Source organism: Malus sylvestris, chromosome 3 (genome assembly GCF_916048215.2).
Source record: "Malus sylvestris chromosome 3, drMalSylv7.2, whole genome shotgun sequence".
Taxonomy (NCBI): domain Eukaryota; kingdom Viridiplantae; phylum Streptophyta; class Magnoliopsida; order Rosales; family Rosaceae; genus Malus; species Malus sylvestris.
In genome coordinates, this window is record NC_062262.1 from 24,630,904 (window position 1) to 24,657,060 (window position 26,157).

General features: G+C 38.1%; 2 protein-coding genes across 2 annotated transcripts; one reads left to right on the top strand and one right to left on the bottom strand.

The window, feature by feature from the left end:
- Positions 1 to 7,106: 7,106 nt before the first annotated feature.
- LOC126615537 (serine acetyltransferase 1, chloroplastic-like) lies at positions 7,107 to 8,653 on the top strand. The gene has a single exon (XM_050283361.1). The coding sequence runs from the start codon at positions 7,244 to 7,246 to the stop codon at positions 8,360 to 8,362; it is 1,119 nt and encodes a 372-aa protein (XP_050139318.1). The 5' UTR covers positions 7,107 to 7,243; the 3' UTR covers positions 8,363 to 8,653.
- An 8,461-nt stretch (positions 8,654 to 17,114) lies between these two features.
- Positions 17,115 to 20,810, bottom strand: LOC126617088 (ent-kaurene synthase TSP4, chloroplastic-like). The gene is made up of 10 exons (XM_050285153.1): positions 20,579 to 20,810; positions 20,350 to 20,470; positions 20,096 to 20,193; positions 19,778 to 20,001; positions 19,567 to 19,679; positions 18,686 to 18,784; positions 18,379 to 18,594; positions 18,145 to 18,286; positions 17,727 to 17,972; positions 17,115 to 17,621 (listed from the first exon to the last, which is right to left on the bottom strand). The coding sequence occupies exons 1-10, from the start codon at positions 20,808 to 20,810 to the stop codon at positions 17,322 to 17,324; spliced, it is 1,791 nt and encodes a 596-aa protein (XP_050141110.1). The 3' UTR covers positions 17,115 to 17,321.
- Positions 20,811 to 26,157: the final 5,347 nt, after the last annotated feature.

Genomic DNA, 26,157 nt, shown 5'->3' on the forward strand with positions numbered 1-26,157 from the left:
CCGAATAATTTTAGAGTACTGGGCGTACTTTTGATCACCTGGTTGGTGATAATATCGACAGGTTGCCGAATAATTTTTTAGAGTACTGGGCGTACTTTTGATCACCTGGTTGGTGATAATAGTGGCGGGGTGCCGAATAATTTTTTGTAGTACTGTACGTATTTTTGAACACCTGGTTGGTGATAATAGAGGGCCTGGCTCTTTTGGACATATGGGCCTTCGCCCTTCACATAACATTCCAACCCATTATTTTGGGCTTGCAATTTTTTTTTTAATTTTTAATTTTTTTTTCCCTCTGATGGGGTTACACAGATGTCTCCGAAAGATAAGGAAAATAAATTACATCATTCAAAATTAAATCCGACCCTCTGCTCAATGGGTCACGCCCATAATTCTATTTTATGCATGCCATCACCACCGCAATTATGTCAGCTTTTTGTTTTTTAATTTTCTTTTGCTTTCTGCTTTTCTTGATGTTTTTCTTGATCTCCATGCTCCTTCTCTGTCCACCCATGTTGCTTTGTAAGGTATCTTTTGCTTGCAAACCCACGTGCTTTTCTTGGACAGCCTGGTCGTGCCCATCCATTCTCACTCATCATTTTTCTTTTCTATAAAGGAAAAGAGACTTTGGGGAATCTGTGAAAGAAAAGAGAGAGCTTTTCTGGTAACTGCTGTTGCTTTTGGTTTCCCATGTGCTCTCACAGAGGATGGGTTGAAAGAACACTGTCGTAAGGTCATCTTTTGCTTTTCTTGATCTCTCCCATGCCTCAACAGTGTTGCAGCTGAAAGCTTGTCCCTCCTCTGTTGCCCTTTCTTACTCAAGTGTAAAGTGTTTCTGCTGATATACTCATCAGGCGGCCATGAATTCTTTCTACAATGGAACAAATGCCCACTGACCATGTCGATTTCTCAGCAACAGATACCAACTGGTAATGAATCAATGCCTCCTAAGTTTGATATAAGGGAAAACCCAGACCCAAAGCTTCCTTCACCTCCAAAGAAGGACACTGATCAGAATATTTGAATGAATGTTGAAAGCTTCCTTCACCTCCAAACCCCAAATCCAGAGCTTAAACCAACAACCAAGCAAGCTGAAAGCTTTCTTTTAGCTTTCTTCAGACCCAAAAGATGATAAATTTGAATGAATGCTCAGAGACAGAGGCATGTTGGAACTAGAGCTCCACCGAATCAAAAACCCCAGAATCCAAACACTTTTCGGGATTCGAATACCCAATTCAAAGTAAAAAGGTGATTCAAATTTGATTTTATTGGATTGGACTGAATTCGACAACGTCGTATTGTGATGGGAGTTAAGCCCAAGAAATAAACTAGGCTGAGCCTCCGTGTAAACCATCAGCACCAAAAGTTGTCGCATTTTGAAAACCCAGGGGTTAAGATTTTAAAAACCAAAATGTCGAGGCACCTTCTCAGCAATAGGCTTTGCTGTAGGTTCCAGATGAGCAGGTTCATCGGAATCTCCCTGTAGAATTTGTTCGACGAAAGGTCGAGGTGCCGAAGGCTCACCCGAATGTTGCCGGAAATTGTTCCGGAGAGGAAATTTTGAGTGATGTTAAGGATTTGAAGGTTGATGAGGTTGAGAATCGCCGGCAGGAGAGTTCCGGAAAGCGAGTTGCCATGCAAGTAAAGAGCACGTAAGAAACTTCAACCCCCAGGAATCAACTGATGCCTACCCTGGGCAAGGCCCTTTCTGTTCTCCAAAGAGAGAAAAGGCTCAACAATAGAAGCAACAGTCACCACGAGAACAGGAGACCGTTGGCGGCTTTCATGCTGCAACCTACAACAAGCATGCCCACGAGCTTGAACAGCCCCAGTTCACCAGATCCCCATCGCTGTGCGTATTGGACCCACTCCCGGGTCATTGACCTTGACCCGGCCTGTCTAACTTGCCCTTTTTCCCATTAATCGCCCTTTTTCCTATCAGAAAATGGAGATCTGAGAGTGAGATGCAGACAGAAATAAGAGACGGTGGTTGCGGGGGTCATGGTAGAAGCGCGCAGTGGCGGAGAAGATCACAATCGCCACTGGGAGTGACGACGGAAATCAGGTGCTGAGTTTCAAATGGGAAATGCTTATGTCCCTACTAAGCAATCTTATCCAAGTCCTCTTCGTTCTGTCCGTCTTTGTTGGGTGCGAAACCAAAAGTTTTAAAGAGATTGTTGAGAAAATTCTTGGACTTAGTCATGGTTTTCTGTGACTTTTAGAACAGCCCAAGCCCCTAAATGAACACAGAATGAGGAGGAGAGCAGAGAGAGATTTACAGGTAGGGCGTGTGGAATTTCGTTTCCAGCAGAAAATTGCAAACCATGGGATTTGGTGGTTTTGTGTTTGTGGGGGTTTTCTGGAAAAGCCCAAGGAATGAGTTTTTGGGTTTCTGCAGATTCACGGCGAAGGTGAAAAAACGAAATAGAACCGACACAACTTTTTGTATTGTTTCCCACAGACGGCGCCAAATGTTGATGCACAAAATCGGAGGTCTTGGAACAACGTAAATCCGACCGTGAATCTGCAAGAAAGTAAATAACACAATATGTATCGTGGTTCACCCCAATGTTTGGGCTACGTCCACATTGATATTGTATTTCTTTGATAGGATTGTGAGGGAGAGAGAGAGCCTTTGTAATGAGAGTGAGGCTTTGAGAGGGTGGGGGTCAGGCCTAAGAATTAGCCTCTCCAAATGAGGAGGGTGAGGAGTCTTTTTATAAACTAAGGGCTCTTCACTTATTACATATTTGCCCATTCATTTATTACATATTTACATTTGAGTCCTCCGAGTATTTATACGAGATCTAAATACAGAGACCCTAAGTATGGTACAAACATATATATATATATATATATATATATATATATATATATATATATATTGGTTGCATGCATGTTAAATGTTAAATTTAAGTAGTTTGATAGTAGACTATATGAGAAATAAAAGTATGAAATTAAGTAGTTTGGAACTTTGGAACATCAATTGACCTTGTATGAATGAATTGGTATTTCAATTAGTATGAAATTTCAAATTTATATGAGATAAAAAAGCTAAAATTCAATTGATATGAAATTGGGAATCAAAATTTTAAGCCAAAAGCCCAAATTTTAGCACACATTAAAAGAAATCTCAAATTTCAACCCAAAAAACCCAAAACCCAAAATCCAACCCCGTTCCATCTCAAAATACTGAAAACATTTTGGGAATCTTGAAAATTAGAAATACCAAAATTTCGGTTTAGGATTGGTCTTCAAATTCTCGTCCTGAAAATTTTTGCTTTGGGATCCCATACCGAACCACCCCTAGAGATGGAGAGTCATAGTTGAGAGAGAGAAATGGAACTGGGAGAGGCTTTTGAGTGAGATGTTTTAGTTTCGAATCTCGTGCATGACGAATTCGATACCAAATTAGGTTGCTCATTGTGCGACATAGTCGAACTCCTCCCTCCTCTTAGTGTAAAATATATCGTTGTAATAAAGAAAAAAAATGTTGTGTTTGAACAATTTGGTACAAACTCTATACATAATCCGACATGTCAGCGTACGTTATGAGTGGATCAATTTATAGTCCAAGACGAATAGCATAGTCGGCACACCAAAAACTTGTGATTGTAACCCTGTTTCCCTGATCGAATTACAGTCACAAACATGTTAAATGTTCAACTTTGCACTCTACGATACAAAGTTTCTCTTTGACAACATATTTTAGATGCCGTATGAGCACGTTGAAGATTAGACACGTGGAGAACGTAACTCTGATACTATGAAAGGAGTTTCACTATAAAATTAAGTATGTAAAGCTTCTTAATTTCTCAGTATGGGATTCACATTCTCATCATCCATTGGTGGCAAAATTTTGTCACATTATTCTTTTCGATGACATTTTGATTCAAAGGTCACGCCGAATCTCTTTATCTTACCAGCCTCGCAATACAACTGACACAATCAATTTTTTTTGTAATAGATGATTTTCTACGTAACCTATTGGGGCTGATTTTTAATTAGCCTCAACCTTATAAAATTGGATGTTTTAACGAAACACTCTTAGTACTATTTACTTTTAACGAAAATAACTTTTTTACTATAAAAAGTCACTCATGATACTATTCACTTACAAATACATTTTTGTCCCTTTGATTAAAACTCAAAGTTTTCAAGTTATTTTCATCAGTTTTCCTTTTAATTTTTTTAAAATATTTTCTAACATTTTGAAATTACACATCTGTTAGGTCACCAACGTTAGGTGTTGACATGCACAAATATTGAAGCTCATTATAAGAAATAAGCACGTTAATTTATACTTAGTTAATCATACAATCATCTACAACCACATTGTTTAGTTTACAAATTTGGTCTACCTAACATTATCATTTTCAAAATGTTAAATAGTTATTTAATATATTAAATTTAGTAAAAGAAAATTTTGAGTAGTTATTCTTATTTAATCTTTTGGGTTTTTAGTTTCTCAAATTGGAGAAAACTTATGTGGGGCTTAATCTGCCATTTTATCTAGACCTGGCATTTTGGACCCGACTCATTAACCCGACCCGATCTGACCCGTTAATATTAGTATTTGGGTGGATGCTTAACGGGTTGGGTCGTTAACGGGTGAATCCGTTAGAGCTGTTAGCACCTGTTAGTTGATGATGTTTTAGTAATTTCAGTAATGTCTTAACAACAAAAAATAAACTCTATGCAAAAAAATAATAATAATTGTTAACGGGTGTTAAAGGTGAAACGGCTCGGATTTAACACGACCCGTTTACAGGTCTAATTGGATCTTACTGAGTGACACTACCATCCACTCAAAGCTTGCCACGTGGCTAGCTTTAAGTACAATTTTTTTTTTCCATTCTTCTATACTTAAATATCTCATAATTAATTTTCTTTCTAATAAATACACACCATAGATTCATCCCACGGCTCATTTTTTTTTTTTTCTCTCTTCTTCCATCTCTCTCAGTTTTTTGTCAAATTTTCCCTAGCGTATGTATTCTTCGCTCACCCACACTATTTCTTGCGTTTCTTCATAAGAAACTGGGGAAAGAGTATTAGTTTGTGTGTTAATCTTTATCCTACAAGGATTATAATTTTAACTGTAAACTCTTAAGTCTTTATAAATATAAACGTAACTCCAGATTATGGAGTTGAATTTCAAAATGTATTTGTTTTTTTTTTTTTGAACAAATCGATATTATCTACACTAAGGGGAGGGGGTGTCGCCTTTGGCGAGAGTTAAATCTAAGACCTCTCACTAATCAGTGAGAAAGAATACCACTAGACCGTAGTACTAGTGGCCAAAATGTATTTGTTATCTTCACTTTATTTTGGTTAACACTTATTTCCTCTCAGAAAATATACATGCATCTAGACATTTTCTAGAAGCATGCTTGAAAAGCTAAAGTTGAGATGTCCACTTTCATACGGAACCGAAAATTTGAGAAGAAAAAAGAGAGAAAAAAAAAAGTTCGTTAGATTAATTTTATGTTATATTTAAATAGAATGAAAATTAATTATGATAGATTTGAATATAAAAGAAAGGAGAAAATTATACTTAAAATTCTTCACGTGACAAGTTTTGAATGAATAGTACTGCCACTCAGTAAGATAAGTTAAACCCCACGCAATTTTTTCTCTTAAAATTAACTCATCTTATCAAGATGACCCTTAAAATTAAAAATCGAACAATATTATCCTTAAATAAGAATGTTACATATCAAGTGTTCTTTTGTTTGAATTTTTCTAAAAAATTTGTTAATATGCGACATATTATGGGGCCCACTCTAATATTATTGATGCTATGTGGATCAGAGCAAGTTTTTCTTTTTTTTAAAAAAAAGATAACGTTCCGAAAATAAAAAAACAACAGATAAGGAAAAACAAAAAAGAAGAAATTTGCGACAAAAATAAAAACACGACCTAGGGTAAAGCGCTTGGATTCAATCAATCAAAAAGACCGACTTGGACAGTTTTTTTTTTTTTTTTTTTTGGACAAACAAAATAATTTCATTAAAGATGAAGCTAATACAAGGAAAGGACATCTCCAAAAGAGAGTTCAAAAAAGCCAAGCAAAAGTCGAACACTATAAACGAAAATTACAATGAGAAGGGCCCACAGTGAGCAACCCAAAGCAGCAACCAAATCGAAAACCATAGACAGCGACCTCCACCAACACAGTCACATTGCCACTGCGGATCAGTCACCACCACTCGGAGAAAGGGCCAAATAACCAAAAGGATGAACGGAAAATGGGGGTAGGCAAGCTACCTGCACTGGAAACGCTCCCATAATCCTACCCAATAGTGCAAAAAGCACTTTGAATAGTATGAAGCAACAAGGGTAGATATTAGGAGATTCACGATGAGGAGCTATGATTGGAGAGGAACAAGGCAAAGAAAGCAAATCTGAGATAAACTCAAGGAAAACTGAGACACAAAATGCTCAGACAGAAAACAAACGAAAGCTAAAAGCATAAAAAGATAAACCAAGTCTCCAACCATGGTGGCTTGGAGAGGGAAAACCTGAGGTGGAGCAGGAGGAGAAAGGGGATATGGGGAAAACGGGAGGACAGGGAGGGAAAGAAGAGGATAAAGAAAGGAAACAAGGGTGGAGAAAAGGGAAGAGGAAGAAGGGCGAAAAAAACAGGAAGAGATAGACGAAAGGGATGAAAAAAAAAGAGGAGGACGAAAGAGGAATGCAGAGAAGGACGAGGAGGGGAGGGTTAGGCTGCCGCCGACCTCAAGCCGGAACAAAGAGGCCGACGACAAAGGAGGTTTCAGAGGCTAGGGTTTTACTTTGGGGGAAGAAGAAGGCACAAAGTCATAGGAAAAGACCGACATGGACAATTAGTTGGACTGAGCTCGACCTAAAAACCAGATGAAGGAAAAAAGGAAAAAACAAAAGGACAAAAGATTTTTTTTTTTTTTTCAAACAATAAATTTTGTTAAATTAGATGTTAAGTTAATTATTGACGGTATTTAAATTCATATCATCGTGTAAACACTCAACTCCGACCACTTGCCAACGGGTTAGAAGATTAGTTAGAAGGCCATACACGAAGGAGAGCAAACGTGTTTCTGAAAGTGATGGTACATTTGGATTTTTCTATAAATTTTAATTATGTGCTTCCATTGGACCAACCCTCCTCCACCCCACAATCCCACACTTCCATTTTTCTTTCTTCCTTCATTATCTGGTAATTATTTTCTTCCAACTTACACGACAAAATCTCAAATTTTCCATGAAAGTTCCGGTCATAACTCGGGCCCTGTTTAAGGCCTCCCCTGTTCTCTCAACTCCTAAAGTCCTCTCCCCTCACTTCTCTATCCGCTCAAATTCTCAAGCCCCCTCGACTCCCATGGCTGCCTGCATCCACACTCAAAGGCACCCACTTTGTTGGGATTCAAACAGGTCCACATCCGACGAAGACGGCTACCATTTCATGAAGTTCTGCCGCCGCAGTTTCTCTGATCAAGTTTCCTGCACACCCATTTCCCAGAATCGCACGAAAACAACTCAGACGCGGATAATCGTGGAGGATCTCGACCCAGATGAAGATCTATGGCTCAGAATGCAGGATGAAGCTCGCTCGGATATTGATGAAGAACCCACCTTGTCAGATTACTATTACACTTCGATTCTGTCGCATGCTTCTCTGGAAAGTGCTTTAGCCCACCATCTGTCTGTGAAATTAAGCAATCCTAGCCTCTCCTGTGCGACCCTAGTGGATATTTTCATGGGGGTGTTCGCACAGGATCAGGAAGTGGTCGGGGCCGTGAAGGATGATCTGAGGGCGGTGAAGGAGCGGGACCCAGCGTGCGTGAGTTACACGCACTGCCTCTTGAATTTCAAGGGATTTCTTGCATGCCAAGCCCATCGGGCTGCGCACAAATTGTGGTTGCAGGGGAGGAAGGTCCTGGCTTTGCTGATTCAGAACAGGGTGTCCGAAATTTTCGCGGTGGACATTCACCCGGGAGCGAAAATCGGAAGCGGGATACTGCTGGACCACGCCACCGGGCTCGTGGTGGGAGAGACGGCGGTGATTGGGAACAATGTGTCAATTTTGCACAGTGTGACTTTGGGAGGGACCGGAAAGGCATCTGGGGACCGGCACCCCAAAATTGGGGATGGGGTGCTGATTGGGGCAGGGACCTGTATATTGGGGAACATTAGGATTGGGGAAGGGGCAAAGATTGGGGCTGGGTCTGTGGTGATAAAGGAAGTGCCGGCGAGGACGACGGTGGTTGGAAATCCGGCCAAGTTGCTTGGAGGGAAAAATCCAGTTAAGTTGGACAAGATGCCGAGTTTTACTATGGACCATACTTCCAATATAGCTGAGTGGTATGATTACGTTGTTTAAGAGCGACTTCCATGAAACGAATGCTCTCGTTATTTAGAGGCCCGTTTGGATCTTTTGAAAAATTTTAGTTGTTTTTTGGGGGATTTTTTCTGCTTGTGGTTTAAGTGTGAATTGAAGCTCTCCTATTAGCAAATAGAGAGCCTCCTGCCTCGATGCAGATTATGTAACATGTAATGGGGTTTGTATTCTTTCTTAGAAGTGGTGTTTCTGTATTATTGTGTGTACTGTTTTGTACTATTGTAAGATGTTAAGATTATTGTTTGTTTTGAATGTCAAAGTTCGGGGTTAGTATGTTTCCTTGTGATGATTTATAGCTTGGTTAGTTAGAAGCATTCACGATGTAATGCACCGGTACGATGTCACTGTATCTTTGGGATAATGTATGTCGACACATCAGACGTCTTGTGTTTGAATCCTGCTCGATTTCAGTTGTATAGAAAACGTTGTTGTCATTGATTGATTCAATCAGTGTTGTTAGAAAAGAATATTGAAGATCAGATTAGGCTAAGGTCGTTCCCTCCAGTGTGTTGGGTTTGCACAAGCAGCAAAAGGGATCATGAGAACCCATGACAGCAACTTCTTCCAGGCCACTTCTTGTTCCGGATATCATCTCTTATGGTGGTTCCGGCATTGCTTTTGCGCAAAAAGGGTTGAGTCTTTCCATAAATCAGGGAATAGAAGGGATCTAACTCATTCAAATTTGTTTCTTCGAACATCGAATTGCCTATCAACCTTGGAGAGATTATCATTTCCATGACATATGGCATCACTGCCAGAGTGGTAGTTGGCAACAAACGCAAAGACATGGTCCAAGAAGAACTCATAACAGCTGTTAGGGAAGGTGCAAATGCGACGGGTGGCTTCGAGGTGGATGATATATTCCCTTCCATCAAAATACTTCATGTGAATTGCTGTGATCAGTGGAATGAGGGATAACTTGAGAAGATTCACATTGTCGAAGATAATAGAGATAGCAAGGAGGCAGCCGAGACTACAGGCAAGGACATAACGGACGATCTTCTAATGAGCTTGAGGTTCCTATAACAAACGACAATATCAAAACGGTTCTCCGGGTCAGCATGCTTAATTTTGTATGCAAATTATCGAGTTATTCGTGTAATTTTTGTTTGCGACATGATAATCCTACTGAAACATCATCTTCAACTGTGAAATGGGAGATGTCAGAAATGCTGAAAACACCAAGAGTGATGACCAAGGCACAAGCAGAGGTGAGACAAATGTTATCTACGAAAGGCGTCGTCGTCGAGGAAACAGGCCTTGAGGAATTGAAACTTTGCCATTACACCCTCCCGTTCATTTGTTGCTTCCGAAAGAATGCAGCGAAAGTTGTGAGGTTGATGGATATACGATACCTGCTGTCAAAACCAAATCATTGGTCTGAAGCAAAGAGAGATTCCTGATATAGTTGGGCTGTTTGGAGAAATAAGAACAAATGTTGTAGCAGACCAAAAGCGATTTCATCATCGAATTGGGATGATGGAATGATATGAACTTTTGAGATAAAGTTGAATCTGAAAATAATAATAATAATTCAGTGATGGAATCAGAAGAGGACTTTGATTTGTCAGTTGATAAATGGACGATACAAATAATGTGTGGAACATTTTCAAGTCAACGGGCCGAGGGCTCACTCCAACAATACCGATACTGTCCCCACTTAACCACTTGCACAATCCTCAAGTGTGGGGTTTTATCACAAAAGGCCTCGGTATTAGTTAGAGTGGGGTAATTCTATATAAATGGGCTTTCTTCTTCCCTCCTGGCCGATATGGGACAATTGGAGGTTCCAACACTCCCCCGCACATGAAATCCCATGTGGAACCATGTCGAGATTCACCCAATTGCGGGGGGTCAATAGGGACCCACCCAAACATGTGGCATTTTTGGCCTACGTGGACACGTGTGGCATCTTTGGCCTAAGTGGAACAACGCACGGGGCCAATGGGGACCCACCCAATCACGTGGTAGTACGGACCCGCCCCCTGGCTCTGATACCATGTGAAAAATTTTCAGGTCGACGGGTCGATGATCCACTCCATCAACACCGATACTGTCTTAATTTAGTATAATATGACGATTTGGAATGATTGAATTTCTTTAATTGATTACAATTGTACAAGGATATACAAATATATACCGATTACATTTAGCCAAATTAGGAAAGAGAATTCTTCTAATCTAATTTAGGAGCTAATAAGGTGTTGACCCGTAGAAGAAGATGATTACAACAATCGTGGGGATTTCTCTATGATTTGATTTCCAACATAATGAACAAGTAGGCCATGAGTTATAACTCTTGAAATGTATTTGAATGTGAAAGGTATGTACTTTGTAGAACATTAATGGCTTGTTTGGTACTCAACTTGAATCTAACTTTTTATACTAAAAAATAATTTTCAAGTTTTAATCCTTAAAAACTTGTTTCGTAGAACTATTTTAAAAAACTGAACTTAAGACTAACAAAAAATATAGCATATTCTCTAAAAACATAAAAAATGAGTTTTTAAACTTAAACTCACTCATTTCTTTTCTCTCACTCCTCCCCACTCACTCCAAATCTATATATCTCTATTGTATAATTACTATTAAGTACAAGATAAATAAACAATAAAACTAAAAATTATTCATAAACCCACACCCAATAATCAAATATTTGTCATCACACAACCTTTTGTGAATTTGGGTTCATTAAGCATTATGAGAAGATTAAGAAGACAGTATGACCTTTTTTTGGGTGTCCAGGTATCCAATTTTCCTCTTCCACCTCCTCTGTATGGTGATTCCTTCGATAAAGAAGAGCATTGCTTGAAGAGTGTTCAAGCACTTGACAAAGATGGAATATTAACACCTCTAGGGAGGGCCATGGCTCATTACCCTATGAGTCCTTGTCACTCTAGGATGCTCACTATTATTCAAGTCTTAATTAAGAAGAAGAGTTTAAGAGATAATTTAGTGCTAGCATGCGCAGTTGCAACTGTTGTTGCTTTGAGTTTTGTCAAATCCTTTCATTAGGCAGTTTGAAGATAGCCACAAAGAAAGCCACGACTTAAATGAGGACGGCAACATTACAGTTATACACAAGCTAGAGAAGTTGGGGAGGGATAAACAAAAAGAACAGTGAAAATATTCCGTGGATTTTTTTCTAATCCCAGCAGCGATACTCTATTTGTTGCTTTTGCTTTGTAATGCTATGAACTTGCAAGATCCTAGTGGAATTGAAATTTATCGAGAGCAACTTTGTAGGGAAAAGAACATATGCTCTGATTTTGGGTTTCTATTTTAAATGGGTGAAGAAATAAATTTGCATATTGAATTGGGTCTGTTAGGGTAATTTAGGTAGTAAATTTGGGTTTAAAGAGATATTGATAGTTTGTTACAAATAATTAGCATGTAGAGAGTAAGTTGAGTGTGGAAATAGGTTATATAAGTTCAAATAAAATTTTCCAAACTAAAATATTTGTTGAATGATTCGACACTTACCATGGACACAACTTTAGCTTGTTAATGTTAAATTCAGGCATGTGGGGTATGAGCATTGTGCCATATGCACCTGGATGCAATATCATATTTGTACTTAAATGAGTTTAAAAAGAAAGGGGTGTTCATTTTCTTAATCTATTTTACTTCAAAGATCCGTCACATTTTCATTTTGATATGGTAGGAATAATAACGCTCGAGAAGTGAGTTTGTCTATTTACGGCAGAACAATAAGGCTAGTCGCGTTTTCCTGCTTGTCGTCTCTTTTACAAGCAATGATAGTCACTAACACGACAACCGTGCAAGTTCAGTTCACAGTTTTCGCAACTCTATTGTAATAAACTAGTCAATCAACTAATTTGCAAATAAGTAATATTTGTGCGAAATAATAAATAGCTATGTGATTGTTGATATTTAAACAATTTATGGGAACTTGTAAGTTGCATTTATCATACCAAATAAATCCCAAATTTAGAAACTCTCGTATTTGATACCTCATGCCAATAAATACGTTGATAAAGTAGTTTTAAGGGAAAATACATTTTTCATGTTACGAATGACCCCCACCTTTGCCTCATCCATTATAAGTGTAGAACTCCTTGTGTCAAAGTTAAACAGCATCTAAGGATCATTTTCTGAGAAAATCAAAAGTTACGCATTCTTTCCACCATTATGGCCGGACGAAACATGTTTCCAATTGTGGCCATTTTGCTTTTGGCGAGTTGCACACTTGCACCGTTGGCACACTTGGACGACTCGCGGGCCGTGGTTGAGTGCAAAAAACATTTCAGCCTAAATTATGCATTCGACGTGTACAACTATGTTTTCAAAGGGAAGAAAATTGGTGACCGTAGTTGTCAGGCTTTTGTGGCGTTGGGATGACTGTGCCATAACATTTTCGTGAACAACACTTTTACTTATGAACACACCCGGAACAGAACTGCCATTCAAGCTAGGGTTGACCAAGTATTTAATCACTGTATAATTGTAAATTCCGTCCCACCTCCTTCTTCTATATCTTAAATAGAGAATTGAACTTCTCTTGGAGAACAACCTCTCTTCTCCACCATAGTAGCTTGTAATAATAAAAATAACCTAAATAATATTTAAATATGTATTAATATTAAATTAATATTAAATTAATATTAATATATTTATAAATTTAAGAATCACGTAAACTTACATGAAGTTGCTTAGTGATCTTATCATCGGGCCGAACATAAACTTCCTTGAACATGTCGATCTCCAGGAACTTTAACCCTGACTGGAAAAAAAAATATTAACAAATATGTTATTAATTGTAATAGAAATTAATATATATATATATATATATATATATATATATATATATATATATATATATGACGTCACTCCTCCAACCTATAAGAGAAACACCACGAGCCGGAGCAGTGGAGAAATTTCTTTTTCAACCTATTTATCTTGTTTTCCCTTTGCTCTTTTTTATGAAACTCAAAATAAACATATTACTATTAGTGTGTATATTAATAAAAAAAAATTATTGAAATAATATTAAAATAACATTACAACATTACTAAAATATAATTAACATATATTATACTAAGTTACTAACATATATTATACTAAAATAAATCACAAGATCAACAAAATTATTTATTACCTGTTTGGGGTCCCTCTCCCTCGACAGTTGATGTCGAGGCAGATCGCTCCAACTAGACGGTAGTGCGGGGGCGTCGATGAGACTGCTATGCATTCATCAATGGATGCTTCACCAAAGAAGTCGACGTGGGAGCCTTAGACATTGAGGGCACAAAATGAGGTACCAGAGAAACCAATGTCGGGTCAACTGTTGGTGGAGTAGTGGCGGCCCAAGTGGCAGTGCTGGAGGTGCCGAAAGGGACCCCCTAATTGCCCAACGCTGGGAAATCAACTGCGACATCAACAAAATAATTGAACGACAAAAATATCAAATAAATTCTCAAATTATAAAACTAATCCTAAAACTGAAATCTTAATTCTAATTTTAAAAAAAAATATTCCTAAAACTAAAATCTTAATCCTAAAATTAAAAAATTATTCCTAAAACTAAAACCCAAATATTTTAAAATTTTAATCATGAAATTAAAAGCCTAATCTTATATTTAAAAATTGTTCCTAAATCTAAAAACCTAAAACGCAAACAGTTAACAAATTAACTAAATTCCTAAACCTAAACTTAAAAAATTAATCCTAACACTAAACCCTAATCCTAAAACTAAAACCCTAACCTCAATCCTAAAACTAAAACCCTATCTGCAAAAACCGTAAAATATAAAAAATGCAGAAATTAAAAAAAAAGGTATTTATCATTAATGATTCATGAGATTGACCAAACTCATCATTTTGGTCTCTGAGTTTCAAAATCAATCAATTTGGTCCTTGAAATTCACTACCGCACATCAATATGGTTCTTCCGTTATAAGCCCGTCAATAATTACGTTAGTTTGCTTATGTGGCACAAATATAGGACCCACAAATCGAATAATGTAATGCCATGTGGATTTTACAAAAAAATTAACTATTGCAAAATTCTAAAAATCTGTAAAGAAAAATAAAAAGGAAGAAAAGAAATTAGAATGAACTCTCTAACCCACTTCCCTCATCTTCTTCTACCTGCCTCTCTCTCCTAATAGCTACCATCACATATTTTTCCTCCACCGCCCTCATCCACAATCCGACGGTAAATTTCTTTTCCAATCAATCCATTCATTCTTAATGGACAAAAATTAATTTTATTCTTAACATTTTTCGATCGAATTTGAGTTCAAATTCAAACCCTAGCGTCGCAAACCCCTAAAAAGAAAACAGACTTAAGGTTTATGGTAATCTTTTATCTGGGTCAATGGCAGATCTCGAAAATAGGCTCGACTTGGTGGGTAAGCCCAAACCCACCTCCTTCTTTAATCCGAGAAACAGATGCTTGAAACCCCGATAAATCTCAACCATTGTCGACGGTCAAGCAAAGACTGTGGAAATCAATGGCCCTGTCCAAATCTCCGGCAATTGCCTGGTATCGATGATATTTTGGTGATATTAGAATTGTAAAAAAAAAAAAAATGAAAAATCTTTCCTTTCGTCTTTTTTATTTTACTTTAATAGATTTTTAGAATTTTGCAATACTTAATCTTTTTGTAAAATTCAGGTGGCACTGTATTATTGGATTTGTGACTAAGCAAACTAACTGAATTATTGATAGAATTCCAACAGAACGACTATTTGTGATAAAATCTCAAAAAATGAAAATAAATAAATAAATAAGAGAAAAAAATTATAAAACTAACCCCACCACCCCCCCTTCCCACAAACAAAACCATGCACTACTCCCACGAACCCCCACCCCACACCTCCCCCACGAACCCCCACCCCACACCTCCCCCACGAACCCCTACCCCTCACCACCCATCCCCAACCCCCACCCCCACCCCGAACTCTAAATCCCTAAATCCCCATACCCATGGAACCCTAAATCCTCAATCCCCTAATCATACAACACAAATTTAAATTACAATGGTGGTGATGCGGCGGAGGAGTGAGAGCTGGCAGCGATGATGCGACGGGGAGGGTGATGCGGCAGTGATGCGACGATGAGAGTGAGTGAGAGAGAACTGGGTTGGAGAGAGGGCAAGAGAGAATTGGGTTGGAGAAAGGGCAAGAGAGAACTGGGTTCGAGAGAGGGTGAGACCTCTATTCACTACACAACTTATCCTTCGTCGCGCAATCAAAAATGAAAAATTGTAAACCCCGCCCAATTTTTTGTTGAACACGAAATATTAAAGACCTTTGATGCAGGAGGACTCACTCTTTATTTAATGTAACAAATATATGCTAGTGGGGATAGATTAATCGAGATTAACTTAATGAGTTCACTAAATCTAGTAATGATGCATGTATCAGTTATTAAAAGGGGGTTAGAGTTTTTATAAATAAGAGTATTTTGCATTCTAGAGAAAATGAAGATTATGATGAATTGAATGGAATATTGAGTGCAGTTTGGGAGAGTTTTCTCATTCTTGTTCTTGTTCTATCAACTCCGATATTCCAACGAAATTAACGAGGTAGACACCCCTACAATCATTAGCCATTCTCGCGTAAAGAATCAACAACGTTTGTGTGGTAAACTTCTTGGTAAATCAACAAGAGGTTTAGGATTTGTGAAGTTTTGTATTGTCCTTGACAATCAACGAATTTGCAAGGAAAAGTTACGAAGTTCCTGTGTCTTTGTTTAACATGCATTCTTCATTCGAGGATCAATATTTGGATTTATTAATCAACTCATTCGTGTTTTGCTCGCTGCATCAGTTGGCATCAGAACCTAAGTCCATCAAGCCACCAAGAAGGGGACGTGGTGGAAGGGATTTGGGACAGGGAACCAACCATGATGATGTGTATGAGAGAGAAGATATTGGGCGATTAGCACAACAGGTTGAACAACTTACACAACAAATGGAGACTTTGCTTGCTCGACAATGGGACGAAGAAGAAGACTATGACGAGAACACAAACCTATGGGACCATGATTTTTCAGGGCCAGAGTAGGGCTTATTCGTGAGCAATAGGCGGAGTCTTAGCAACTTTGCTGGATGACCATGCTTGTTCTGCAAGACACATGATCTGATCCAGATATGGACGCAATCAAATCGTATAAGTCTTGGGATCCCTACAATCTAGGGATAGGCATGGGCCGCAAGTAATCACAACTCCTAAGAGGAAGCAATATCTACTTAGTAGATATCCTTTAGAATTCTCCTGGCTTAAAATGAGGATTCTATCATAAAAAAGTCTCTTTCTCCACTGTATAAATGCACCCATCTAGGGTTCGTGTATGGTAATGCAATCTATACACTTGAATTCTATTGCCCACTACTTGAGTCTAAAATTATGCACTAACTTGACCATCAAAGAGCCTTTGACCAGCACACACACCCCCCTCCCCCCGGGAGCGGGTCTTAGGCATCCTTACAGGTTGTTTATTGTTTTGCAAGTTGCTCGAGTTTGTGCTCAACCGCTACTCACGGAGGTGTGCAAATTTAGTTCTAACAATTGGTGCTTTCATTGAGAGAACCCATATTACTGTTGATGTGAATGTAACATTCTAGCTTAACTAAGCTTTTCTTGTCATTTAACTAAACTATGTCTGACACTACTATTTAGACAATGAATTTGCATAAAAGGAGGGCGTCATATGATTCATAACATTTAAAAACCTTAAACAAGTCTCAAGCGACGTGGTCTGAGATTAAAATATAAATTTTAAGGTACAAGTTGTAACAATAACCTTTTTGACAAAGCTAAATGAATCATTATAATGAAAAATTAACCAAACTAAATTGGAGTTCGATCTCCGCATGAAGGGTGTCCACAGTTGCTGATAATTAGAATAGTTGTCAATTTGCAGCCTTAATGTATACACATGCCATTTAGTTAATCACTTTTTACTTGCAATTCATTGAAGAACAATAAGTTCTCCAATGACTTCATTTACGGCCTTCATCATCTCGTTCCCAACATACCCATCATCCTTCCAATAAAAAAGGTGCATCACTTTGTTCAAGTTCCAAAACAAATCCTTGCAAGCTCTTGGAACTGCGCTACCCTTCTCCAGCAAAACAACTCTTAGCAGTTCTCTCGTCTCACTTGTTATAACGTTCTTAATATCATTGATCGCATCTTCCTCAGATACAGTACCACCACCATGAATCGTGGCCAACGATACAGCATTTAACTTCCCTTCCGCTAATTCCCTCTACAAAATATATTATTTGAGTTGTAAGTTAGTCCAAAACCAAACAAACAATGTTAGATGGTATATTATTCTAGCTCATAAGCGTATACTGGAGAGGTTGTCTACCTTAAAGCTTTGGACATCGTTGAGAAGACGCCCACAAGTGCTCATAAGCGTGAACAGATACTGGAGTTCAGAATTTCCTACAACCTCCTCTGAAAGTTTAGGCCCAACAAAATAGAGAGCTGGGAGGACAATTGGTCCCAAGGCAAATGATGTTCCTGCATTTGCCATATATTCATCCATTGTTGGCACGGACTTGTTTCTCGACCACTCAGCTTCTTTTAACATAGAGTTCAGGCAATCCAACCACTGAAAAACATACAACAGAAAGTTAAATTGTCAAAATTAGTTACTGTTAAAAGGGTTTCATGATATTCTAAGATACTTCATTAAAGTGAAGCACTTGAAAGTTTTTTTCTGATGCTCAGGAAGTCCTGATCAGTAATGCTATCAAAACCAAAACTAAAACACTTCAACTTACAATCTTAATTACGTCAGTTGTTACATTACGTCCTTGCAAGTTGAACGCTTTGACTCCAATCTCACTAATTGTGTCCCTAAGTGCTGAAAATATGATTTCAACGTGCTTAGAACAACAATCAACACTTGCATCTAAGTCCCACCTGCGTTTGAATAAAAGGAACACTATGACAACCATAACAAGAAGTGATTCATTAACAACAGATCGGGTGGAAACGGAAAAGGAATCACATACTTCTCGACCAATTGTATAAGGTTTATTAGTTCCTCTTCCGAACCATCAATGTCAAAGAAATCATCAACCACAGTTGTGAGAAATGCATTTTTGGCCCATGACATGCGGGCATCTGATAGTTCCGGAGGGAAAAGGTCTGCTGCAGCAGAGAGGTAGCAGTACGCTTGCTTCTGCCGAGCAAACTTTAGCTTGTCTAATCTGTGCTCAACAACCCACCTGCTTACATGGACGAAATACCAGAATTCAGAAAAGAAAGAAAAGTAAACGAAAAGAGAAAAAAGAACATGCTACTTTGCATTGCACTCACCTTTCAAGATGGTTGAATTCTTTACGATGTATAGATTGGCAAATGTTATAGTCTTCCACTGCCAGTTCGAGGAAATCTTCATGTCCAATATTCAAAGAGCTAATGAAAACAATGCAGTCCCTCATAATAATTCAGCAGAAAATATCGTCTTAAAAAACAGGAAACTGAACACGTGGGAAATCAGTTGTTGGAGAAACTTTGTAACATGAGGATTATGGTTATGATGTGGGTTATGGTTATGACGAAGGTTGAAAGATTGCTTCAAAGTGCGTAGAAATATGCTATCTTTCAGACTTTATTTGCTCCCACATCTAGAGTGCAAAGGGGATCTGCGAATAAGCCTTGTGGATACTATGAATCCTGGCCTTATGCCTATTATTTATCAAAGTTTTGCAAACTTTTAAGACAAACCCCAAACACTCAAAGAGAGAGAGACAAGAATGCTCAAGATTTAACTAAAAACCAACTGCAGATTTTAGTTTCTTGAGGCTTTTGTATAAGAAAATAATATATAAGTGGAGGAGCCTTTGTTAGGAATATTGACGAAGAGAAAGAATGATTATTCCGGATATTCACAAATATGTGCAGACTGCCTCTATTTATAGTGGTTGAAACATCTCTTCAGACATGACTCTTGTTCAAGAGTTGTCAGGTGTTGTATATTAATAATAGCCGTTATTAATTTAATAACCAAGAATACATCTCTTGCATGATTCCAACTGGTGGCTGCCATACAAACCAAGCAGTGGTTACCGACAAACTGTTCAAGTTTTAATTCAAAAACATGGCAACCGTTTTTGGACAACAAACCCACTGCTCCTACTTTATATTGTTGAAAATATTCCAACATCAATTAGGGGAAGGAAATACATGAGGTTCACCTATAAGAAGATTTCAGAATCCTTGTACCATCTGTGTTGTAATGTTTTATAGCTCTCTTGGTTGATAAACGACCCAAATTTGCATGGTAAGGGGATTTAAGAGCATGATCCACCTGAAAACAATCAGAAATTGCATATATAGAGCATAATATTTTTGGGACTGAAGAAAACATCACCAAATCTAAGAGACTTATCATATGTACGAAATTACCTCCAGGGCAATGTGCTTATTCGGTCTATGAGGCTGAATTAACATATTGGATAACTCCTCTTTCAGAAAATGACTTGTCCAGTAGTTTTGTTTCTCAAGAATTGACTCATCTGGATGTATGATGATTTCGGAAGCCCTAAACAATTCTAAGGCAGCACTAACGTCCTTCAAGTATCCTCCGTAGGAATTGAAGAAACAATCTTCGGAAAATTTTACTAATGGATCTACATAGACAGCACATAAATCAGTTAGTTAATTTCTGGCAGTTGTCAACCCCAATTGGTGAAGACCAAGCTAGGCACCAATATTGAAAAATACCTGCAGAAATGTCATATCCATTAACGCGTAAGAGTCGAAACGCCATTGCACAGGTGGCAGCATCTGAAAATATTTCTTCATCCCCCTGCAGCCATAATCTGCAGTTTCTCGGCTAATGTCATGCTCCTCCATGAATGAGAACCAGTTCGCTACGTCACTAAACTTAATTTTTCGCTTAAGAATATACTCTTAGAACAATTGTGTTACGACAGAGCTGGTGTCTACCTAAATATTTATAAGGGAAGTTTAGTTACCTGTATGTTTCATCAATTACGCTTCTAATTTCCTCCCTGAAATGTCGATCGATACCCAAACTTTCAAGGCTGGAAACCATAGAAAGACGAGCATATTTATCTAGAGGGTATATCGTTGGAACTGAAAGTCAATAAAATTTAATCAATTAAACTGTGGTTTACCCGTCTTCATGTAGTGATAATACACCTAGTTAGCTAGAAAACTAGTAAAATATATGGAGGGAGGAACCTGCATTCCCAAACTTGTCTAAGAGTCTGCGGAGGTACTGAAGACAATCAGCATTCTTAGTGTGAGTAAAAGCAGCGGCTGTGGTTGATGGTGAATTAAACAAGGACCCATTCTTCCTTTGGTACTTCATAACCGTCTGCCAATCCTGCAACTCTGCATTTCCTTCCGAAATATAAGCCAAGAAGGCTCTCCAACCCTCTGAGTTGCTTCCATTTCCTCTAAAGGATAACATTTGGAAACAAGATAGATGTTGACTTTGAATAGTTTAGGATGCAACATAAAAAAATAACCATTTTTTAGAGCATATGAACAGATTCAATTGTACACGTGTTTATCAATCCATATCTGAAGAAAGATATTTGTTCCTTTACACCCTGGTGAAAGAACATTTTCCGAGTTTCTAATAAACCTAAATCTATAGATTTGAGCTCAGGTGGCTTGAATAGCCAAGCCATGGCTTCGAAACATAGCAGCAAATGTAATTGTCACAACAACAACGATGACAATTTTATGCAAGTGGTGGGTTGCCTTGGAGGATAGGACCTTGCTCTTCAACTCACTATGTCCCGGATCCAAACTCTCATCCCTCCCTTTAGTCTAGCTTAGAGTAGTAATATCGCATGTAATAAAAGTGGAAAAATGTAACAACAAAGGAATACCTATGACAACAATTAAAAACCCAAGAAAACGTCATACCTTTGAAGCTCAAAGTCTCTCATGTGGAAAATACTGGCCAGGGTTGATTCTTCAAGGGGAAGATTGATATCCAAATTCATTGCGGATTGTATCAAAGAAGGAAATATTATATCAAATCCAAGAGGAGATTGTTGCACTTCATCGGTAGCTGAAGATATATTTGACTCAATAAAACGTAGTCCTACAGGAACAAGGGAGAGGATCAGAACATATTCATCATAGAACATTAATTATTAAAGGAGGAAATTTACTTAGCAAGAGCAACAGATGTGTATACCGTTGTTAATTAGCTCTTCACCAACACTCCATTGCTTTAGTGCAAGGATACATGCTAACGTAGATAAAAGAGCATCTTTCCTTAACAAAGGATGGAAATTAGGATGACCCCATGACCCGTCGTGGAGTTGATTACACAATAGCCAGTTGACACATTCAGGGAAAAAAGGGTCCTGAGAATTTGGAGAAGGGACCATTGCCACCCAAGCAGTATCGTACGAGGAAACAGAGAGATCAACCTTATTGAACATCTTCTTTATTCTTTGTTTAGTCACCTCAAAGTTCTGCTTAAGTTATAAGAAGTATGTATAATAATTTTAACAGCATAAAATAATGGTACAAAGGAAAATTGTGTTAATTCTAATGAATGCAGAATGGTTTGGTGGAATTTGGTTGTAATTCGGATGCAGTTCGGATGTTTTATGGAAGATACAAGAAACTAGAAAATGTATGATACAAAATAAGGGGAAATACTAATCCAGGTATGAATTTATAGTCAACTATGTATAATATGGCATGATAGATGTGGCAACGAGCATCATGAGTCGTGAAAGAGAAAAAATCAGAATTTTTACATCTTCCCATTTCCCGCTTTGTGCATGTCTTTTGGCCAATAGATAATATGGTGTCATAGGTGTTGTACAATTTTAGTTAAGGCGATGTGTTGGTTGGGTAAAAGACTCAACCTTACTCGCTGTACACACAAATTTTCAACTTGTATTGGTTAAAAGCTCTAAAATTTGCAGCCAAGAAGCTCGTTCCTTACTGTTGGTTATTGTGGATTGTTGATCATGCATGGTGTTACATGCAATAAGAACATATGTGCATGCCAACGAAACATATGCATGTGGATTGTTGATCATGCACTAGGAATAGATGTACCTACCAACGAAACAGGTGCTTACGGACTGTTGATCATGACTAAAAACATATGTGCGTAGTAGAACTGAAAAATATCACTAGAGTAGATCATATTAACAGATAATTGCAGTACAATCAACGGCAACCTGGGACCAATCAAGGTTCAAGATCTGAATGGGGTAGATTTGCGAATGTGATCTGGAGGGGAATGTGTTCACTGATGCGACTTGTCTTAAGCTCACATGCTGTGTGTGTGGAAGAATGAAAACAATATCAGTCACATTCTTTAATTTTGCAGATTCAATTCTTCTTCCTTCTTGCTTCCCATTCAATCCAAAGTTGTGTGTAAATCAATACTGCTCTTTCATTCTTCTCATTACACACACACACACGCACACGCACGCACAATCTGAATCAAACTCTAACATGACCTCAGAGCCTAGTTGGGTCTGAAAATCTGGGCGTTTCAAGTTTGTGAGAATCACGAGTTGAATCAGAGCAATTTTCTTGTTGCTACGAACTTCGATTGCTCAGATATGGGTCTAACATTACTGGGTCTACTGGAAATGGGCTGCAAGCACCGATCTTCAACGGTGAGAACTTCAATTTCTGGCAAATCAAGATGAAAACCATTTTCCAACCCCATGAGCTCTGGAATCTGGTTGAGAAGGGAGTTGATGACCCAGAGAAGAAAGAAGAAGATCTCTCGGTTGCTGAGAGAAAACTGCTAAAAGAAAACATTGTCGAAGATGCAAGAGCACTGGGCATTATACCTTAGTAAGGATAAGCGGTGCAGGTTATAGATCCTTGACAATCTCGTCATTGGGGTCACAATGACTATTCAGAGTGTTATCTCTGATCAGATTTTTCCAAGAATTACAAATCAGGAGACTGCTAAGGCTGCTTAGGATATTCTGAAGTAGGAGTTTCGTTGGTGATAAGCAAGTGAGGTTAGTGAAATTACAAGGTCTTAGATGTGATTTTGAGTATACATGTATGGATGAAGATGAATCTCTACCTGTGTATTTGATTAGACTGTTTGATCTAATATGTCAAATGAAAAGCTATGGCGAAGAATTGAATAATCAGAGAATTGTACAGAAGTTGTTGATTAGTATACCTAAGTCTTAGTATTGCTTATGTGATTGAGTATCCTATAAAGATCTTTAGACGGTTGATGCGCAAGATGTGGTAGCCATTTTGAAAGGTTATGAGCAACAGCTGAGTAAACTTGGTGAAAATAGACCTGAGAGGGCATTTGCTAGTATGGATATCTCAACTAAGCAAAACAATTGGTTTGGTGGTTAATCTAGCAATCTCAAACTTCAGAAGAAGTTCAAGAACAAAGGGAAGCAATGGACTAACAAGACCACTGTTCTAGCGAAACAAGAGTAGGGTAATTATGTGGCAAAAGTACGTTGCAAAATTTGTATTAAACTGCACTATGGAGAGTGTTGGAATAAGTAGAAGCTAAAATGTCACAAGTGCAGCAAGTTTGGCTATCTGGCTAGAGACTGCAATCTCAACAGCAGTGTGTAGCAAGTCAATTACGCCAATCAAGTGGAGGAGATAGGAAATTTGTTCTCTATAAGTAACCCAACCACTGAACATAAGAACAAGGATGTGTGGTATATAGACAGTGTGTGTAGCAATCATATGACCACAAGGGAGGATTTGCCTGTGGAAATAAATAGAAATGTCAAAGCTAAAGTGCAAGTAGGAATTGGAGTGCTAGTGGATGTTGTAGGAAAGGGCTCACTTGTCATTAAGAACATGAGAGGCAAGAGATACATAAGAGAGGTAATGTTGGTTCCAGGACTTTTAGAAAAGCTGCTAAGTGTTGGCCAGGTGATAGAAAATGGCTATTTCTTGGTGTTTGAAGACTACAAGGTGGATGCTTATGATGATAGAACTCTGATTAATCTAGTTGTGAGTGTCAAACAGAAGGGCATGTTTTCCACTATAAATTAGTTCTAGAAACCAGCTTGGACTAAGAACAAACTTGGGCAGGACTCTCTTATTTGGCATCCATCTAAGCTGTCAGAGTTTGAAGCATCTGCTAGAAAAAAAGTCATGATGCTAGGATTGCTTGAGATTCAAGAAAGAAAAGAGGTGTCTCAAGGATGTATTATGAGAAAACACCATAGAGATGCATTTCCCAAGGAGAAGCATGGAAAGCTACGGAACCATTGGAGCTTGAACATTCTGATGTTTGTGGCCCCATGAAAATACAGATATTGAGAGGTAACAAATACTTTTTACCTTCATTGATGATTACTCTCAGATGTGTTGGGCATTTTTCTTGAGGAACAAGTCATAGATTTTTAATGTGTTCAAGAAGTTCAAGTCAATGGTGGAATTACAAAGTGGCTACTCACGGAAGGAAATGAGAATTGATGGAGAGGGAAAGCTCACTTCAAATGAATTCAATACATTTTATGAATATCTAGGAATAGAGAGACAATTGATTGTAGCTTACACTCCACAACTGAATGGACTAGCAGAAAGAAAGAACCTAATCATTGTGGATATGGCAAAGTGCATGCTACATGAGAAATGGATACCTTATCTTCTTTAGGGTGAAGCAATTCATAGATCTGTGTATCCGTTGAATAGGTGCCCCACAAAGGCCTTAGATGACATCACACCATTTGAGGTCTCTTTAGTGGAAGAAAACTAGGAGTAAAACATCTGAAGGTATTTGGTTCAGTATGCTATTTTCTTGTACCGAGCAATTTGAGACATAAAGTACAATTTACAAGCACAGAAGGAATCTTTGTTGGCTATAACACATGTGAAAAGGGATACATGACTTATAATCCAAGCAATGGGCAGATTCTAATCTCTATAGATGTTTAATTCAATGAAAATGCTAAATAAGACTGGGCGACAAGTGCAGTAAAAGAAGTCAGAACACCCACTCATTGCCACAAAATGTGAACTTGTGAAGAAGTGATGAGAATGAAGCTGAGTCTGTCACATCAGAACAACACACTAAGTCAACTACTACTCTCTGTACCATATTAATCTTAGAGTGAAGCTTCTAGTTCACAGACTAGCTCTATTGATCCTGAGAGCTATGATGTAACTCCTCTTAAATACAAGAGGATTAGTGAAGTTTATGAGCATTGTAATTAGTGCATTGTGGAACCAGAAAGTTATGTTTGTGGAACCAAAAAGCTATGCAGAAGCAGCAAATGATGTTTCATGGAACAAAGCAATGCAGATTGAGTTGAGTATGATAGAGAAAAATCACACTTGGGAACTAGTAAGCAGAGCCTCAGATAAACATGTGATTGGAGTGGAATGGGTGTTTAAAACCAAGCTGAATCTTGATGGACCAATTCAAAAGAACAAGGTTTGATTGGTGGCACAAGGTTATGCACAGAAATCATGTATAGATTACAATGAAACCTTTTTGCACTAGTGGCTAGGCTAGATACTATTAGAACACTCTTCGCCCTTGGTGCTCAGAAAAATTGGAAAATATTCAGTTGGATGTTTGGTGGAAACTTCACTCCGCACACCCACAGGAAGCACAAGTCTTCAAGAGGGAGGTTTGGTGGAATTGTGTTGTAATTCAAATGCAATTCACATGATTATTCATAGGAGGTAACCATTATTTATAGAAAATCCATGAAACTAGAAAAAGAAAATTGATAAGAAATAATAGTAAATTATAATTAAAGAAATTTTTTTGAAGTGTCATATGAACTTTTACACATTTTTCAATTTGTTATAAGAAC

Coding starts and splice junctions, on each gene's coding strand:
- LOC126615537 (XM_050283361.1), top strand. CDS start 7,244: ATGAAAGTTCCGGTCATAACTCGGGCCCTGTTTAAGGCCTCCCCTGTT.
- LOC126617088 (XM_050285153.1), bottom strand. CDS start 20,810: ATGTTATCCTTTAGAGGAAATGGAAGCAACTCAGAGGGTTGGAGAGCC. Junction 18,595..18,685: donor GAATTCAACCATCTTGAAAG/GTGAGTGCAATG, acceptor CCATGTAAGCAG/GTGGGTTGTTGAGCACAGAT. Junction 17,973..18,144: donor CAACTGACGTAATTAAGATT/GTAAGTTGAAGT, acceptor TATGTTTTTCAG/TGGTTGGATTGCCTGAACTC.